The sequence below is a fragment of the Sphaerodactylus townsendi genome, linkage group LG12, assembly GCF_021028975.2.
Source record: "Sphaerodactylus townsendi isolate TG3544 linkage group LG12, MPM_Stown_v2.3, whole genome shotgun sequence".
In the NCBI taxonomy this organism is placed as follows: Eukaryota; Metazoa; Chordata; class Lepidosauria; order Squamata; family Sphaerodactylidae; genus Sphaerodactylus; species Sphaerodactylus townsendi.
In genome coordinates this window covers 45,955,854-45,975,600 of record NC_059436.1, presented here as the reverse complement: position 1 = coordinate 45,975,600, position 19,747 = coordinate 45,955,854, and the positions used below count along the sequence as shown (strand labels likewise).

At 46.0% G+C, this 19,747-nt stretch overlaps 1 protein-coding gene across 5 annotated transcripts in view; it reads left to right on the top strand.

The window, feature by feature from the left end:
* Positions 1-19,747, top strand: part of CDK5RAP2 (CDK5 regulatory subunit associated protein 2) — a 187,581-nt gene that overhangs the window by 92,250 nt on the left and 75,584 nt on the right. For 4 of the 5 annotated variants that reach the window (XM_048513448.1, XM_048513447.1, XM_048513445.1 and 1 more), the window contains exons 18-19: positions 9,087-9,182; positions 10,714-10,892. In XM_048513448.1, coding sequence (XP_048369405.1) covers positions 9,087-9,182; positions 10,714-10,892 — 275 coding nt within the window. The remainder of the gene's footprint in view (positions 1-9,086; positions 9,183-10,713; positions 10,893-19,747) is intronic. The other variant, XM_048513449.1, reaches the window with a different exon arrangement.

The window sequence follows — 19,747 nt, the reverse complement described above, 5'->3', positions numbered from 1 at the left end:
CATGTTTCAACATTGACTTCACACGGGCCCTCCTGAAACATGATTTGCAGTTCTGTTTGGCACCCTTTGCTTCATATTGCGGAGCTAAGCAGCAAGAACCCACTCGAATTCCTGCAGGCTGTTGAGGCTGCTTTTTGTTGTTTTGCATTTTTACGGGAAAGCCTGTTATGGATCCCTGAGAGGAGTCGGGTGTGAAAGACCATTCCCCCACCCACAGGGATCCACGACTGGCTTTTCCCTAAAAATGCAAAAGCAATCAAAACTAGCATCAAGAATATCAATATAAGCAATATCGATATTACCATTAAAGGGTAACATCTTGCCTTTTGAGTGGGGGCAGGCAGCTGTGAGTGTGATTGTGGTTGCGCAGCAGTCACTGGGGCTCCTCCTCGCATTTAAACAGAGAAATGCTAGGAGACCCCACTGCAAAGGGACCATGGGGCTAGGAGCACTGCGGAAAGTGCTCCGTACATAATGGGCCTGTCTTCATTTGATCCCCTAGGTCCATGGTGGCGAACCTTTGGCACTCCAGATGTTATGGACTTCAATTCCCATCAGCTCCTGCCAGCAAGGCCAATTGGCCATGCTGGCAGGGGCTGATGGGAATTGAAATCCATAACATCTGGAGTCCCAAAGGTTCGCCACCACTGCCCTAGGTACCTGTCCACTCAAGGAATTAAGTATGTACTATTTTGGGGCATCACATAAGTTATAGGGTTCTGAGTTGCATGCCTTCTCTGTGAATAGTGGACCGTGCATTTTTCCTGATGATGAGGTAGTCCTTAGAATGGACCTCATGTTTCTTCCTAAGCCCCCAAACACCTTTCATATCCTGAAGAAATAGCTCTGCCTTCCCTTTGTCCAAAGCTGTTTCATCTGCAGGAGAGAAAAAATGGCATTGTTTAGATGCTGAAAGGCCTTTGTTATTAGTTCTCCAGTTCTCGCTTTTTGTGTTCCTTCAGAACTTGACAGCAGAGAGTTAGATTTCCAGTGCATTGAGTTAGATCATGCAGTACATAAGGACAGCTTGGGGCTTATTCTAGTGTCTGATTTGGGATGTGTTTAGATATGGGAACTCAAATGTGAACACCTGTTACCATTCCATTTGGGCATTTTCAAACTCAGTCTTCCCTTTCTACACCCCCCCCCCGGTTGTGTGTCTTGTGTCTTTAAACTGTACAATCAGGATAAGTATCCTTTCCCCACTTACAAATAGCCTCTGCCACCAGCACGCTCAATTGAATTTTAATTGTTGTGAATGACTTTGAAAACCTCCCCTTTTTTCTGAAAAAGCAGGCTAAAAACTTCCTAAGAATAAAATACTGAATTTGTGGAGGCTAAGGAGATCTTAGGGTTTATTCTAGTGCAGGGGTCGGTAACCTTTACCACCCAAAGAGCTATTTGGACCCGTTTTCCATGGCCCCGAAGATCTACTGAGCCGGAGAGGCAGTTGTGCACAGAGCCGCCTCCGGTTCGGCCCCTCCACTCACCTTTCCTTCCAGCGCTACTCTGGAGGGACACGCCCATGCTACCCTCCAACCTCCAGGCCATGCGGAGCCGCAGTATAAGGCTGAAAGAGCCGCATGCGGCTCCGGAGCCGCGGGTTGCAGACCCCTGTTCTAGTGTCTCACTCAGAATGGGCTTGTTGCACGTATCTTAGGAAACCCAGGACTTCAAGGTAGTACAGCAAAGTCGATGGTTTTCTTGCTACTATTAAATTGTACCTCTTTCTCCTTCACGTTGACAGAACAGGAGCAAAATCCAGCTAAGCCCCGTCCTTTCTAAGCCATCTCCCTTGGGTGTAGCTCTCCAAGTAGGCAGCTTTGGGCTCCAAACGAGAGATAAAAAGGATTGTTTTTGAACTGTCCTTTGAACATCTGCTTTCAGCCAGTGAAGCCACAGCACTGAGTCCTGCCTCTAGGGCTCCTGGAACCTTTGCAAACCAAGCATATCAGCACTGCGTTTAGGAGAAACACATTCTCAAGGTTTTTAGCCGCCACAGGAAGATTTGCAAGAAGCCGCTTATCCTCAGTAGACCTTCTCCTGGCTTTGAGCCACTTACTTTGCATTTAATATTTTTGCTCAAGCATTAAAGTCTGTTCCTTAGGGAGCAAAAGGGTTTTCTCCGTCGGTCAGAAACGAACGCCCGAAATTTCCAGTGCAGCCGCACACGTTTCCTCTTGTTGGGGAGCTGGTGTTTGGGTCAACGTTAGCTTAGATGAATTGAATTGGGCCTGGAAAAACAGCTTTGCACTCTTTGGAACATAACCTTGTAGGCGCAGAAGTCATGAGAGGGATATATTTTACTATACGCAAAGGTTTTCTTCTTGCCCCCCATTACTTTCTTTCTGTAATGAGGAGTTGGCAACCATAATGCAGCTGAGCAAAGAAACAATGCAGGCCTGAAAGTCTATTCTCTTTCTGTTACTAGGCAAGCTTGATAGTCTAACAGAATGCCCTTTGTCCAGAGTTATACAGAATGTGCAGATTCAACTGTTTTAAGGCCTTACAGTTCCTAATCAGATACCTTGAATTTGCCCTTCTCCTAGAGACAGAAGAGAGAAGCATAAAGATGTTTAGGCTCTCTTTTTGAGAAGAAGAACAACAAAGGCAAAATAGATAGGAAAGAGGGAAGAGGTCCTAGTTCATCTTGCGTCAAAAGATCAGGTGTTCCCACCTTCCAATAAGGGTCTTAGAAAGTTCAATTGTTTTGGGAAGAAGGGAAATCTCCACCTTTCTGTATGACTAAGTGAGGATGATGAACTTTGGGGTGTATTCTTTTTACTGCTATTCTGATGTAACCTATAAAAGTAAGAACACACTGCTTTTTTATAGAGGCTCCGTGGTACTCTATTGCCCATTGTTGGCTGAATAAAATTCCTAAAAGATTTTTATTCTGTATCGGCTTGAGCTTTCTTGAGCTTCTTTTATTTACTGGTTAACCTGGGTTAACAACCTGAGCAACCTGCAAACGGACATTTGACAAGAAAATAAAGAAGGATTTCGAGTGTCCATTGGTATGACAGCTGCCCAGTGAGACCCGTCTAGGGAGGGAAGCTGTTTATATTATTGAATTACAAGCACTGGATTATATATTGTTAAAATTCAAACCTGCTTGACGAAATGGTTTCAAGACCAGGTGTGGTGAAATGCTTTACACCCCAGAATTTGTGACAGTATTATAACAGGGCCTCTGTGCTGTGTGTGGCCAGAGAGTGTTAAAGCACCTTTTGTACATCAGGGTAAAAGCAGGGTGGGACATCAGTTGTCTTCTAGCACAAAAACCATCTATTTCCTTAGATGTGCAAATGACCTACCAGGGAAGAACAAAGGATAGGAAAGTCACAACGTAAGCCACAGAACGTGGCAGGCCAAATGGTAGAATATCAACCTTTGTAAACAGGAAGATAGAGGTAGGAATGATAAAAACACCTATCCATGAAAGAGGGATTCTCTTAGCTACCTTGTCTTCTTACTGAAAACTATCCTCCTTGATCTGAGATTGCAAATGCCTTAGCAAACCAGGGGCTCGGGAGCAGCAGCAGCAGAAGGCCATTGCTTTCACATCCTGTGCGTGAGTTCCCAAAGGCATCTGGTGGGCCACTGCGAGTAGCAGAGTGCTGGACTAGATGGACTGTGGTCTGGTCCAGCAGGCTCTTTTTTATGTTCTTAACTATATAATCCCTGAACTCTATCTCAGTGGCAGCCATAACCACGTATTGCTAAATAAAGGGGTGAAACCTAGGCTCCTTCCGCACATGCAGAATAATGCACTTTCAAACTGCTTTCAGTGCTCTTTGAAGCTGTGCGGAATAGCAAAATCCACTTGCAAACAGTTGTGAAAGTGGTTTGAAAACGCATTATTTTGCGTGTGCGGAAGGGGCCCTAGACTGAATAATTTCTGAAACATGCAACATAGATAGCCTAGCCCTATTATAACCTCCTGTACAGTTTTAGGGAGAGAGCATTGTGGGTTTATTGTCTTTCTCTTTTAATCCTTGCTCAGTTGCAATGTATATGGACCACGCGTGAACTTTTAAATTTGAACTTCTTTACACTCTAAACTGTGCCTCAGTAAAACATGTTTACCTAGTGAGAGAAACACCCCAGCAAAAGCTCTACTGGCAAAAGAAGAGACCTGAGTCCAGACCACTATGGAAGGGAATTCCATCAGTCCATGGCCTGTGAAGGCACCAGAACAGAGACAGCACAAATTGGGGAGCAGAGAAGCGGCAGCTGGGCTGGACAGGAGATCATGAAGCATAGTAACTTTCTCTCTGTACTACATGGGCTGGAATGGATGCTTGCAAGGCCCAGTTCCACATACCAGCTCTTATTCTTTTTCACTGCCATCACAACCCACAGGCAATGTATCTGTTGGAGAACAGAGGCAACAAACTGAGTAACGCTCCTTCACTCTGGAGCAGCGACTAATCCTTTCATGTGTGGGGCACGAGGACTTGCCTGCCTCTTACCCATGCGTCAAAAGCTCAGCAGCTGTCGTCCGCACAGCTCTGGAAGTTGTGCCAAATGCAACTGGTTGAGGGCAACGCGCAGCCAGAGTCCGCTTCCTTGCTCCTTCCTCTGCCTCCCCAGCAGCCGCTGATCTCTCTTATCCTTCCTGTGGCAGTTGCTAAGCCCATCCTGCAGTGCTTTGGTGCTTCCATTTCTACCCAGTGGGCCGCTGGGGCATCTCCAACAGCTATTGCAATGCACACTGTGACTAGAGAGAGATTAGCTGCATTCATTACTTGGGCAGCAGTGTTGCCAGGCCGTCGTGGAGTTCAGCCCTAAAACAGGAACTCCTTTTACACATGATCTTTACACATATTCTGTTCTAAAGAGAAAAAGAAGAAGAGCTGGACTTATATCCCCCCTTTCTCTCCTGCAAGGAGACTCAACGGGGCTTACAATCTCCTTTCCCCTCCCCCTCACAACAAACACCCTGCGAGGTACCCTGTTTCCCCTAATATAAGACATTCCCGAAAAATAAGACATAGTAGAGGTTTTGCTGAAGTGCGAAATATAAGGCATCCCCCGAAAGTAAGACATAGCAAAGTTTTTGTTTGGAAGCATGCCCGACGAACAGAACACAGAAAAATAAGACATCTCCTGAAAATAAGACATAGCGCATCTTTGGGAACAAAAATTAATATAAGTCACTGTCTTATATTCGGGGAAACACGGTAGGTGGGGCTGAGAGAACTGACTAGTCCAAGGTCACCCAGCTGGCGTATGTTGGAGTGCAGAGGCTAATCTGAATTCCCCAGATGAGCCTCCACAGCTCAGGCGGCAGAGTGAGAATCAAACCCAGTTCCTCCAGATTGGATTTCACCTGCTCTTAACCACTTTGCCACTGCATGTGTACGGTCATAAATCACTGCATTTTATTTCTGTTTGAAAAGATTGACACCCTGCTGTTCCGATCAAGTAGTCTCTGAGCTAACCCACAAGGAAAGAAGAAGAAGAAGAGTTTGGATTTATATCCCCCCTTTCTCTCCTGCAGGAGACTCAAAGGGGCTTACAATCGCCTTGCCCTTCCCCCCTCACAACAAACACCCTGTGAAGTAGGTGGGGTTGAGAGAGCTCCGAGAAGCTGTTACTAGCCCAAGGTCACCCAGCTGGCGTGTGTGGGAGTGTACAGGCTAATCTGAATTTCCCAGATAAGTCTCCACAGCTCAGGCGGCGGAGCTGGGACTCAAACCCAGTTCCTCCAGATTAGATACATGAGCTCTTAACCTCCTAGTTTCCCTTAATGCATTAGGACACAGAAACGGTCTCTGAACCTCAGATCTTTTTGTTATGCTATTATCATGGCTGAACGAAGAAACGGGAGATCCAGAACCGCTTGAATGTGCATGCGCCTTGGGAAAGTAAAGCATGGTAGTGCAGTGAAAAGTCGCCGTGATGTTCTTGTGGGTAAAGACCAGTGATGGCGAACCTATGGCACGGGTGCCAGAGGTGGCACTCAGAGTCCTCTCTGTGGGCACGCGCAAACAGAGTCCCCCCTCCCCCCACATCTAGACTGGCCTGGGCTGCTGGGCTCGATTATTAGCATTAAACCTAAGACCTAGTTTTGGGGAAGCAGTGTAGGTAACCCTGTTAAGCGCTGTAAAACTAAAGCGCGATCCTTTACCTGGAAGTAAGCTCGGTTGCTGGCAATGGGGCTTGCTTCTGAGTAAACCCTCCTAGGTGTAAAGGATTCAATGGTGTTGATGGGAAGGGCAGCCGCCTAACCTTGAGTACATTCCACAGCCCGGGCGATGGGCCAGCTTCATCGGCGGAGACCTTATCTCTGCGCGGGAGATGAGGTCTCCGTTCCCATGGGAAGCCGGGAGGGGGATGGGATGGATAGAGTTATAACCTGTGCTTCTGGCGGGAAGTGTCATTCCTGCCACTGCGTGTACTTGAGCTTTCTAAGATGTCTGAATAAACGGTCTTTTTCACCAAAGAGCCTTTTATTTCTGCTTCTATGGAATTCCTTACACTAGGGTTGTGATTCACCCATTGGAAGAGTTGCATGGTTGCTTCAAAGCAAAGCCACCAACCACCACCAAGCTTACTCCTGAGTAACGCACGCCTCGGAGCCAACCGTTTTTTTCTAAACAAAAACCTCAGTATTCCGGTTAAATTGCCGTGTTGGCACTTTGCGATAAATAAGTGGGTTTTGGGTTGCAATTTGGGCACTCGGTCTCGAAAAGGTTCGCCATCGCTGGTATAGACTATTTTTAGGGATGCTTCATTCATGACACTGAGGAAAGGCTTGCCTGCTGGAGAACTATTTACTATTTGAGCAGCGCTTGCTTTGGACTTCTGAATCCACAGTCAGTGCAAGCTATCGAAGCTTTGTTAGGTGAGAGATGAATCCCAGACTCCCTGTGTATACTTGAAAACAAGGAAGAGAACCAAAGTGGCGTAGCAGGGAGATTGTTGAGCTAGAACTAGGAATACCTGGGCGGCCTCTGGCCTGTCACCTTCTTTCAGCTTAACTGATATGGAGTGCACTTGTTAACCGGCCTTTTCACTTCTTCATATACATTCTGTAATTGCAGTCCTTATGGAAGAGGATAGTATTAGGACCCACCATTTGTACAGGAGAGTTGGTACATGGGTGGCTCTCTGAAATCCACCTGGTGACTTCATGGCAGAGATGAGAAGCTCTTGGCTTAGGTCTCTCCTGCAAATAGGGTAGTGTAGGCAAAACAATGGTAGAATGATGGACAGACAGCTGCCTCTTTTGTTGCTGGTGCTGCGGGGATATCTAGTTCCCCCACACTTACTCCTCTGCTGACACATTCCCATCTCTGGCCCTAGTAGGGACTTTACTCCTTCTATGCTTCTTGCTGGCTTCTCCTTTAAAAAACTTCTTGCAGGCTTCTTTTTTTCCTTGAAGGGCCCAGCTGAAATGTGTGTTTGGTACCATTGCGGGACTGGGACTAGTCAGAGTCCCCAACCAAAAAGAACGACACAACACTCTTGTCCGTGGAGTTAAACTTTGGCCATAGTCAAACTGTTTTATTGACAAAGGATGAAAAGCAGCGTGAGGCGCAGCATGGGATCTGATCTGAACACTGGGCAGCCCGAGTGCTGTCCCCCAGTGAAACTTTCCTCCAACCCGCCTGTTGGAGGAAACCATTAACCTTGCGCAGTAACCGTGGATCCCAACCGGGCGGCAGGCCACTTTCTAGAGATCTGTTTTGCGCAGTGCAGCAATAGTGGAATTCAGCTAAGCGCCAGGCCACTTTCTGAAGAACCGTCTTACCGATAAGGGGCACAAGCTACAGTAGCCCACGCCTGGGCGTCCTGACCCCAGGGCTTGCTCCACCCCAAACCTCTTAAGGAGGTTCCTCCAAAGAGGGTTAGCTCCCCAGCTCCCCTCACCATCAGGTCAGTTCCCATGTGCCAACCGCCAGCTTGGCTATGACAGCAAACACATGCATTTACATTGTCCAAAAGGGAGAGGTGGGTGGGAAACTTGCTGCCGCTTTCTCCAGAGGAGGGGCCAAGGGCCGGGTCAAAGCCTTATAAAGGCTCCCAACTGCCCCCTTGCTGATATCATTGCGCCACACCAGCGTCATGACGCAGTTGCCCATAATGGGCATGGCCACCGCCTGCCTTCCACCCTTCTTTGCAGTGCCCTTCCTGGGCAGCAATGGCTGGCCCCGTTAATTCGGTGCCGTTCTTTAATTGAATTTCTTTGGGTGTGGGGGAGAGCGATTTCATGCTTACCAAAAGGGCCAGCCGACAAGTGCTCTGCCCAGGTGGGTGTGGAGGGCCTGATTTTGTCAGGGAGATTGGCTAGTCCCCATTCTGCACCGTGATTCCTGGTCTCTGTTCAATCGGGACCTTTGCACATCACTCCAAAAACGGGTTTGTGCAGAAGCTCGGCACCTTCTCCCTTCTAGCCATATGCATTTGTTCTCCTTCATATCACATTTTGCAACGTCAGGGAATCCAACCACCACGCAACCTTTATTAGGCATTTAAAATAGAGCGTTACCAGACATTTATAAAGTACAAATCAAGAGTACATTCGAAACGCAGACAGAAAGACTGTATACAGCAGCATACATTACTTAGAAAGTTCTGTCACTTGTAAAAGAAATTTTGCTACTTTTACACCAGGGATCTTGCTACCAAAGAGGCAGTAGAGACGTTCGTGAATTGGAATCCATTGCTTTGATTTATTTATTCAGATTTGTATCCCGCCCTTCCAGGCGGCAAACATCAGTATAAACTAGATAAAACAATACAATATAAAAACCAGTGTAAAAAAACAACCATACCAATTAAAACTTAAAACAGTAGAACAATAGATAAACAGATGGCGATAAAACCCCATAATAGGTACCCATGGGAGGTCCCGATGTTCCGGTCAGGCCGGTTGGCAAGATATAAAAGCCTTTTGTGTTTGTATCTTTCGGGATCCCACGGGCACAAGCTAAACTGAACGTTTGTTACTCTGTTGCAGGCTTTTGAAATTTTCGTTTCTTTAAAAAAAGACATACTGATTTGTACATGTTTCATGTCACCTGATTTTATTTTGAGAGCGTTACGTTTTCATATCATTCCATACTTTTGTGTAGTTTCTTAAAATAACAGAAGATGGCAAGTCTGAAACGGAAGCTTACGATGAAGATATGAACACCGTGAGTTTTCAGAATCCTGAGGAGGAAAGCAAGGTGGGATTTTTATTGATAGTTGCGCGGTTGTGGTTGGGTGGCTTGAGTACCACGGGGTACATCTAAGTTACTGTCCAAACCTGGGGTTCTTTTTTGAGTCTGCAGGCATATTTTGAATTCTGGTACAGCATGGGGGCGGAGGAACAAAATGGCTGCCATGGGAGGCGGAGTCAGCCACAAAATGATTGCAACAGCTTAACCTTGGTAACACGGTGCAGATCCTTGTTAAAAAAAATCTGTACAACCAATCAGGCTCCTCCCACTTCCTAAAAAATAAAACATGTTGGTGGACACCATGACACACATCACCACCACGCTGGGGACCCTGCTTCCTGTGGAAACATCCGGCTCACCAGATAAGCCTCTGCCACTCAGGTGGAGGAGTGGGGAATCAAACCCAGTTCTCCAGTTTAGAATCCACCTGCTCCTAACCACTACACCATGCTGGCTCCATGCAAAGCTCCTCTCTTTTTTAGGGGGAAGATCGGTCTTCACTTAGTGCGTGTATGTGGGCATCAGAGGGTGGTGGGCATTCCTTGACAGCCACTAGACCAGGGGTCTGCAACCTGCGGCTCTCCAGATGTTCATGGACTACAATTCCCATCAGCCCCTTCCAGCATGGCCAATTGGCTGATGGGATTTGTAGTCCCTGCACTAGACTGTCAGCTATCTCCCTAGACCATTGTGTTCATCTGGCACCATCCTGGATTACTTTTTGTAAACCGGTGAAAGCAGATTTGTTTCAGACAGCCTTTGGTGGGTGAAATTGATCGATGTAATTGATTCTGTTGACCTTTGATTGTTTGGGGCCCTTGTTTCTTGCTGTTTGATTCTCTAATTTTGATCCATGAATTTAACTGTTTGGGGTTTTGCTCTTTGCTGAAACAAACAAGTAAATAAAAACAATTTTTAACTTTTAATAATGGATGTATATGCTTAAAGCCTATGGGGGTATAAAACGTGTGTACCCAGAAAAATCCAAGAGAGCAACTTGGGGTGATCTGACATCCCTCCGGGATTTTATTTATTCAGTCCTGGCTTCTGTGGGCCGCCTCTCAGTGAAATGGCACCCATAATGATGTACAGCATTGCTTTGCCCGCCTGCATTTCTTGCAGTTCATATGCCTGTGTAGGGGGTATGGAAGGCCGAACTGAATAAGCCTCCTTTGAACCAAATTTAAAATGAGTAAGGCCCTATAAAGTGCCTTTCTGAGCTGTCAAGGTTTTTGCAGAAATACAAGAGATGTCTCCTAAGTACTGGAGCTGTCATTTGGAGGGCGGGGGGATGCTTCTTATGCAGATATTCTCTAAGAAACCTACCGGCAGTTACTATAAAAAATAGAAATTAACTTTATCTGATGTTCATTCTTCTCTGTGCTAATGAATAGCATGGGGAAGGATGTACTTTAAGACTCTCCAAAACGATCCGGCCTGATTCTGCACAGATTCCAGCCTCAGAGGAAATGGAATACAGCATACCTGTTGAGTTAAAATAGACCCTCAATAACTCCATCTTCTCCCTTTTCCACAGGTAATTCCTTTAGACTCTTCAGACAGACAGAGCTGGAATTCCAGTAAGCTTGGATCTGAAAGCGATCCAGCTGCCGACGACTGCTTTGGAGCAGGCAAGACGGGCAAACACGAAGCTCAAGAAAGCAGTTCGCTCATGTCTCTTTCAAATGAAAACGGAGCAGTGGTACTTGACTCGAGGTGAGCAGTCAGCTCAGACGCAGCCCTTTTGACAGTCGCTCTATTGGAAACGAGAAGAAAGCAATTGTGTTTGAAAGTGAATTTAGATAATGGCGCTCTCTAATTTACCTGGGAGACTGGCAGGCCTCCTTCGCAACTCTTTCAATCTAACATGCAATTAGGCAATTAGGAGACATAACGCTCAGTAGGAGAAATCAGTTATGAGTGAAGATTCCTTGGCAGCAGGAGGTATAGGAAGTGAGCCTCCTCCGCCAAGGAGCTTTCAGGCGGGTGAAAGGGCTCAGCCAGTCATCCAAAATGGTGCAGTAAAGATCTCTAAATGCTTGCTGAGCAAATAAAAAGTCCTCCTTGGGCTGCAAGGTTATGATTATACAATCAGTTGGGAAGCCAGGGAGGAACATTATACCTTTTGTCACCTGTCTCTTTTGCTATCTGGTTCCTGACTGCCCTTTGCCATCACATTTTAAGAACATAAGAACAAGCCTGCTGGATCAGACTAGAGTCCATCTAGACCAGCACTCTGCTACTCGCAGTGGCCCACCTGGTGCCTTTGGGAGCTCACATGCAGGATGTGAAAGCAATGGCCTTCTGCTGCTGTCACTCCCAAGCACCTGGTTCAAGCATATTACTGTAGCTGCAAAAGATCTTTTTATCATCAACAGCTTCAGGTTTCTTAAAATTCTATGCTGAGTTGGGATATGGCCACCCTGAGTTGAAATTGGCCAGGAAACTCTTTGCGGGGTGCTGGATGTATCATTGGCTTGGTTCAAGTGGCGTTCAGTGAAGGAGGCTTGAGAGGAATCTGACCATGGAATCCTAAGGATACTTTCTGGGGAGTCAGACCCACTGAATACACCTGAGTAGGATTCTGAGTAGATTTGCTTAGAATGGCCCTATTAGTCTTGTTCGTGCCATCCCATGTTCTCTCACACATCCCATTCTTAAATTAGTTGTGTCTAGGCATGGCAGAGCACAGATACCATAGTTAGGGTATCAAACAAGGGCAGGCTAGATCCGGGTTCAAACCTTCACTCACTCATGAAGCTTATTCTATGACAGTGATGGCGAACCTTTTCGAGACCGAGTGCCCAAATTGCAACCCAAAACCCACTTATTTATCGCCAAGTGCCAACACAGCAATTTAACCTGAATACTGAGGTTTTTGTTTAGAAAAAACAGTTGGCTCTGAGGCGCATGTTACTCGGGAGTAAGCTTGGTGAAGCAACTGTGCAACGCTTCGAATGGATGAATCATGACCCTAGGAGGGTTTACTTAGAAGCAAGCCCCATTGCCAGCAACCGAGCTTTCTCCCAGGTAAAGGATCATGCCCAGGCCAACCTAGGTGTGTGTGTGTGTGTGGGGGGGGGGTGATTTTCCACCCCCCCACATGATGAACTCTGCATGCATGCCCACAGAAAGGGCTCTGAGTGCCACCTCTGGCACCCGTGCCATAGGTTCGCCACCACTGTTCTATGACCTGGTTGTATTCTTTCTTTCAGCCAATTCTATTATTATTTATTCGATTGAATCCCCCACCCTCCCTGGCCAAGGACTGGGCTCAGGCAGCTAACACCACATTGTTTAATTCACAATAGTAAAACCCTACACTGATAAATAAATCATCAAAACATTCCAGCGTACTAGTTACCCAGATGGCGACTTGGCAATACCCTGCCCACAAATCGATCCCAACTCTTGCCACAATTTTATAAGGATTTGCGGGTGAGAGAGAAGGTGATTATAATTCACAGGGAAAGCCAGTATTCGCGTTTTAATTGGGGTAGGGGTGGGGTGAACTGCTGGAGAAGGGACCCAATCCGATGGGAGGGGGATGGATTCTATTAAGACTTGCAGAATGGGATTATTCTTGATGGTGTCTTGTTCAGATCTGAACAGGTCCTGGAGTCAGGGGAGCTGGTGGAAGCTGGAAGTCTTGGAGAAAGGGAATTGGCCATCAAACTCTTTTCAGGGTGCTGGATGTATCATTGGCTTAGTTCAAGTGGCGTTCAGTGGAGGAGGCTTGAAGTGAACCTGACCATGGAATCCTAAGAATACTTTCTGGGGAGTCAGGCCCACTGAATGCACCTGAGTAGGATTCTGATAAGAATTTATAAGATTCTGATAAGAATTTATAAGGATTTGTGGGTGACAGAGAAGGTGGTTACAATTCACAGGGAAAGCCAGTATTCATGTTTTAACTGGAGTAGGGGTAGGGTGGAGTCCATATTCTAAAGAAGGGCCAAAATGGTCTGTGCTGTGAACAAACTTCCCTGTACACATACTTTTCCATGATTTATTTATTCATTACACTTATACCCTGCTTTCTGGCTAAATGGACTCCAGGGGACTCTTAACAATCACAATTCATCTCAGCATACATGGGTGTGCATTCGTATGGCTGTGGCAAAATTTTTGTGGTTGGCTCCGCACCTTGTGGCTGCCATTTCGTTGCTGTGCCCATCATGCCATGTCAGAATTCCTGCAGGCTCAAAAACGTATGGGACCCCTTTCCTAGGGCATTAAGCTGACCCTGACCTATGCTAAAGAAGTCTTTTCCAGTGACATGCGTCAACCCAAGACATGTAAGAGGGAGGCACAAGCCTCCGTATATGGGCTGTTGGGGAAGATGCAATGTCTGGAAATATTTTTTTTTACTGCAGCCTTGTGTATTTATCGGAAGTTCTTATCAGAAGTGACAAAGGGTAGCTCCAGGAATCACCAGAAACTCTACAGTTACCCTTTGTCTCTTTGGGTAAGAACTTCCAGTAAGCACAGAAGTTTGCATTTTGTAAAACAAAAATTCTCTAACCCAGTGGTTCTTACCTGCGGGTTCGGACCCCTTTGGGGGTCAAACGACCCTTTCTCAGGGGTCGCCTAAGACTCTGCATCCGTGTTCTCCATCTGTAAAATGGATAAATGTTAGGGTTGGGGGTCACCAAAACATGAGGAACTGTATTAAAGGGTCACGGTGTTAAGAAGGTTGAGAATCACTGCTCTATCCACTACTCTAAGTGGTGATGGGCAGCTGACCCTGGGGCTGGGATCCCTTGTCCCCCTTGGGGGCTTGAGAGGCCATCACATAGGACCTTGTGATTAAACACTCTCCAGCAGTGGATCCTCTGTGATTGGTTAAGAAGAGGGCTTTGAAAATTTTCTTCCAATTGTTTTTTAAGGAGGAGTCAGAACTCTCCCTTTTTGTCTGGCATCAATGGTGGGTTTAGTGCCCTTGCTCATCGATGCTCGAGCAAAGCATTTGTGTGTGCCACAATTACACGTGAGGATCTTTGACCTCTCACTAGTGAAACAATTGGTCAGCTCCAAAAAGTGAGGTTTTTTGTGGAAAAGGTTAAATCTGAGAAACCTTGTTTGGAATTATCCCTCCAAAATCCTTCTCATCGCTTGGCTAGACTTCCACTCCGGCAAGCATCGCAATTCCCCCCTCCTTCCCACCTTCAGACTCTTGTGAGGTTGCTGCTGCCAGTAAATTAGTCCAGGTGTAATGTATCTCTTTTGTGAGGCTAACAAGCTGTTGTCTGACGTTAGAGGGTAGGGATCTATTTGTTTATAGAAAAGACAGTTCATAGCCGATATATAAATACTTGCTATTGTGTCTTCATCGCTATTCAGAACTGCATGAATGAATGCCACATTCAAGAGCATAAGGGCATAGCCTATTTCCCTGGGGGTCTCGTCTGGTGATCAGTGGTCTCACCTGGCATCCTTTCTCACAAAGCAGCTAATCAAATTGCCCAGGAGAGCCAACAGCAGGGCCCAGAGGATGAAGTCATCCCCTGTTGTGGCCTCCTGGTATTGGTATTGATATTCAGAGGCTTATTGCCTCAGTGGGGATGTTCCTTTTAGTTATCATGGCTTGTAGCCCCTTATGGATTTGTTCTCCATTGAAGTGTTCGGTCCCCTTTTATTTTTATTTTTATTTTTTTTAATTAATTTTATATATCTCCCTCCCCCTGAGGGCTCAGGGCGGTTTACAACAAGGTTAAAACATACATTAAAACACAATTTAAATATTAATTACATAAAAACAGAACCCATTGAAAAATGTGGATGGCGTCTGGCTACCCCCCAATTCCCCCACTTGTGCCCACGGGAGGCCAGATGACACGGTAGATGTATTTTTAACCAGGTTGGCCAAACAGCCATGTGAACAGGTCCAGTCTTGCAGGCCCCAAGTGGAAACTCTAGTAGAGATCCCTTGCAGGGGGCCCTGATCTCCCTAGGGAGCCTGTTCCACCAGGTAGGGGCCAGGGCTGAAAAGGCCCTGCCCCCCGTCGAGGCCAGCCTGATCATTTTTAAAGTTGTCAGTGCCAGTGGCCAACACCAAATCCTCTGGCAGCACATTCCACATTTTAATCACCCATATAAAGAAGTGCTGTAGAGAGCCAGCGTAGAGTAGTTGGTTAAGGTGTCAGATTGGAATCTGGGAAACCCAGGTTAAAATGTCCACTTGTACCATGGAAGCCTGTTGGGTGACCCTGGGCCAATCACGTACTCTCAGCCTTACCCCATGAGCTGGGAATTTCGGTTGGGGAGGACCACTTGAGGGAATGCCGAGTTTCACATGACCTTGGAGGCAGTGGTATAAATAAGCAAACCACCTCTGGATGTCTCTTGCCTTGGAAACCTTATGGAGTCGGCATAAGTCAGCTGTGACTTGACAGCGAAAAAGAAAAATCATTAAAAGAGAGAGCGAGGCCCCTTCCGCACATGCAGAATATTTCCTTTTCAATCCACTTTCACAATTGTTTGCAAGTGGATTTTGCTCTTCCGCACTGTAAAATCCATCCGCATAGTGCATTGAAAGTGGATTGAAAGTACATTATTCTGCTTGTGCGGAAGGGGCAGGAGAGAGAGGGGTTTTTCCTATTGTCTGTCCTAAATTTACTGCCCTTCGGCTTTATTGGGTGTCCTCGAATTCTAGTATTTTAGGAGAGGGAGAAAAAGTTCCCGCTTTCTGCTCTCTGCACTGCTTGTATAGTTTAATAAAATTCTATCAGCAGTGGTGTAGGAGGTTAAGCAGTGGCGTAGGAGGAGGAGCCGCGGCGTAGGAGGTTAAGAGCTCGTGTATCTAATCTGGAGGAACCGGGTTTGATTCCCAGCTCTGCCGCCTGAGCTGTGGAGGCTTATCTGGGGAATTCAGATTAGCCTGTACACTCCCACACACGCCAGCTGGGTGACCTTGGGCTGGTCACAGTTCTCTCAGCCCCACCTACCTCGCAGGGTGTTTGTTGTGAGGGGGAGGGGAAAGGTGATTGTAAGCCCCTTTGAGTCTCCTACAGGAGAGAAAGGTGGGATATAAATCCAAACTCCTCCTCCTCCTCCTCCTCCTCCTCCTCCTCCTCCTCCTCCTTCTTCTTCTTCTTCTTCTTCTTCTTCTTCTTCTTCTTCTTCTTCTTCTTCCCCTTAGAGTCTAAATGCCCCACTTTTCCCTTCCTTTAAGCCCTAGATGTAAGGTTTACACTCTTTTCTCTAAATTGGAAAGGCCCAGAGACTTCTGCCTTTTCTCATAAGAAAGGTACTTCAACCCCCCTTAACTATTTAACCACTTAATCATCTAGAATATTTTATCTTATTTCTCATGCTTACTTAAAAGTTTTACAACAAGCAGTACCCCCCACCCCCCCGCCCTCCCCAGTTCATTTTAGCATTCAGCTGCGCAGTCCCGTCTAATGTTTTGGCGTAAATTTTCCCAGCTCAATTGGTGCCAAGACTATAGTGGTGGGTAACTTAATTCTCACAAATGGCATTAGATGCCAGGGAGAAGGCATTAAAAGCACATTTAGCATTTTCTCTCTCAAATGCCAGCCTTCTAAATGCCTCTGTTTTCAGGACCAGATTGTATTTTAAATGGCATGAAATGTTTCTTTATTGACACGCGTGAAATTAATGACAGGATTTGTTTGGAGTATAACGTCCCATATTTAGTTTCTGTCGGGTTGCAAAGCTGTTTTCAAGCTGTGGTCGGCGAGCCATTAGCAGCCCGGGAAGACCTGGCTGGAAGTTTACAAAGTTGGCTGTTGTGTTCTGATGGATGCTCCCTGGTTGCGTCCTGATTGATGCACGGTGATAAAAGGCAGTTTTGCCTGTTCGGATAGGCTTAAACCATACAATAAGCATACAATAAAACGTAACGGGGCCCATCAATAAATAGCAGTGACACAAATAAACGTAAGAGCTGATATTCGTACCAAATTGGGTCTTCAAGTAAAATCAGAGGGGAAAAAGATATATCTGCTTTTGAAAAGAAGTGAAAAGAGGGATAACGTGGAGTTTTGGAGGGAAAGCAGTCCATAAAGAGTGGAGCAGCAGTGGCGTAGTGGTTAAGAGCAGGTGCATTCTAATCTGGAGGAACCGGGTTTGATTCCCCGCTCTGCCGCCTGAGCTGTGGAGGCTTATCTGGGGAATTCAGATTAGCCCGTGCACTCCAACACATGCCAGCAGGGTAACCTTGAGCTAGTCACAGCTTTTCAGAGCTCTCTCAGCCCCACCTACCTCACAGGGTGTTTGTTGTGAGGGGGGAAGGGCAAGGAGATTGTAAGCCCCTTTGAGTCTCCTACGGGAGAGAAAGGGGGGATATAAATCCAAACTCCTCCTCCTCTTCCTCCTCCTCCTCCTTCTTCTTCATCTTCATAAACTTGAGTCCTCTGTTGAGAAGGCTCTTCTCAGATAGGTTCTTCTGAAAAGAGAAGGTGCATGATCATGCTTCGAGATATATATCTCCACCTTCTCTTTTCAGAAGAACCTATCTGAGAAGAGCATTCAGAGGAGCCTTCTCAAGAGATGCTCCAAGATTTAGATATACCCTCTTATCTCGAAGGGTGATGTATGACCCATGTTTTTCTTTCAGCAGCCTTGTAGTGTATGCTGTGAGGGTGTGTCTAATCCAGGGGTAGGGAACCTGCAGCTCTCCAGATGTTCAGGAACTACAATTCCCATCAGCCCCTACCAGCATGGCCAATTGGCCATGCTGACAGAGGCTGATGGGAATTGTAGTTCCTGAACATCTGGAGAGCCTCAGGTTCCCTACCCCTGGTCTAATCCAAAGTGACCCAGTGAGTGGGGTGTTGTGTGGTTTCCAGGCTGCATGGCCATGCTCTAGCAGCATTTTCTCCTGACGTTTCACCTGCATCTGTGGCTGGCATCTTCAGAGGATCTGATGTTAGTAAAGCAAGCAGAGTATATGCCTGTGGAATGTCCAGGGTGGGAGAAAGAACCATTTGCCTGTTAAGAAGTGTAAAGGGTGCAATTAGCAAGCTTGATTTGCATGTGTTGGGTGGGATCCACCCATTTAGCATGGGAGTAACCATGAAGATAGCATAATCAATTAGTGAGGGCATCTGCATTGTAGTAGCCTGGCCTTTTGATCCCTTCGATTGCTTACTGACCCAGTGAATTTCATGAGGTAAGAGTATATGAGAATAAAGGGCGAGAACTTTAACCGAATCTCCAGACAAATGTACTAGCCTTTGTCTAAAGAGTAACTGTGCCCCATTTGCCCCCAACACTGTCAGTCAACATGTAGAAAGTGAGGGAGCCGCCCATCCTATGCTGAGTAGGTTAGGAATGGAAACAGCTCTGGGCTTTTTTTTTCCTGGTCGAAACCCATCATGCACCTTGTCAAAGGATTTCCTCTTTGGTTTCTGTTTCGGTGCTATACTGCTAAGGAGGAAACCCAAGGCATGCCCAAACTCACAAAGTGAGTGAGATCTTAACAAACGATACATAAAATATGATTCTGTTCATGTTTCCTGGTAACAACTTCAGATGTTCTCAAAATAATCCGACAGGTAAGCACAAAGTCTTATTGGGCTATTAAACCTCCAGATTTGGTGTTATTTCGGCACTCCTTTCTCAAGCCAATTTCATGCATGCAAGGTTCGGCATCAGGATCTAATGTGAGAGCAACCGTTAAAGGACTGTTATGAGAAGAGTCTTTTGAGTGAAATTTGGAATAAATTTTGGAGATTGTGCAGTTTTCGAAAAACAAGTTTACGCCTAGAGGAGAAAAGAAAGGAAAACCGTGCATGAATTATACAGGCTTGAGAAAGGATTCCTGAAATGAAACCAAATCTGGAGGTTTTATAGCCCAATAAGACTTTGTGCTTACCTGTTGGATTATTTTGAGAACATCTGGAGTTGTTACCAGGAAACATAAACAGAATCATATTTTATGTATTTGTTTGTTAAGATGTTACTCACTTTGTGAGTTTAAGTGCTACTTGGTGTAACTTCGTATGTCTGCACCTGTTGAACACCTGGCTTGATTATTATGAAGGAGGAAACCCAAGCAGTGAACCCTGTGAGGTTTCTTGCTTCAGCGAGCTATTTTCTGATATCTGGGCAAAACTGCAGTGGATCAGAGTCTGGTAAGTGGAGGTGCCACGTGGCTTGCTGAGACTGGAGAGCGAGTACATCGTCGGAACCGTAAGCACTGGTCCTTGCAGATCTAATTCTAGTATCTTCTGTGTCATCAAGAAAATACTTTTTCATAGGGAGTTTCAGCAGATGCTGGATGCGGCCAACAAATCCTGCTCCCCTGTTTTTATATATATATATATATTCTTTTTGTTAGGTTATCAGTGGCTAGATACTTTTACTTACTGATTGAGGCTCGAGGGTGTAGAGCTCTTACCACTGCTAGGTGTAACGTTTGACCTTCCTCCCTCCAACAAGGAGGCCCTCTGGGAGCCCTTACAAAGATAAGAAATGTTCATGTGATCAGGATTGTGTGGAATCTGTAACCCACATGATGTTATGTGAGCAACGCTGAAGAACTGGAAATTATGCTTTAAAGAAATACAATATAAAGATAGCAATATAGTAGTATTGCTTAGATA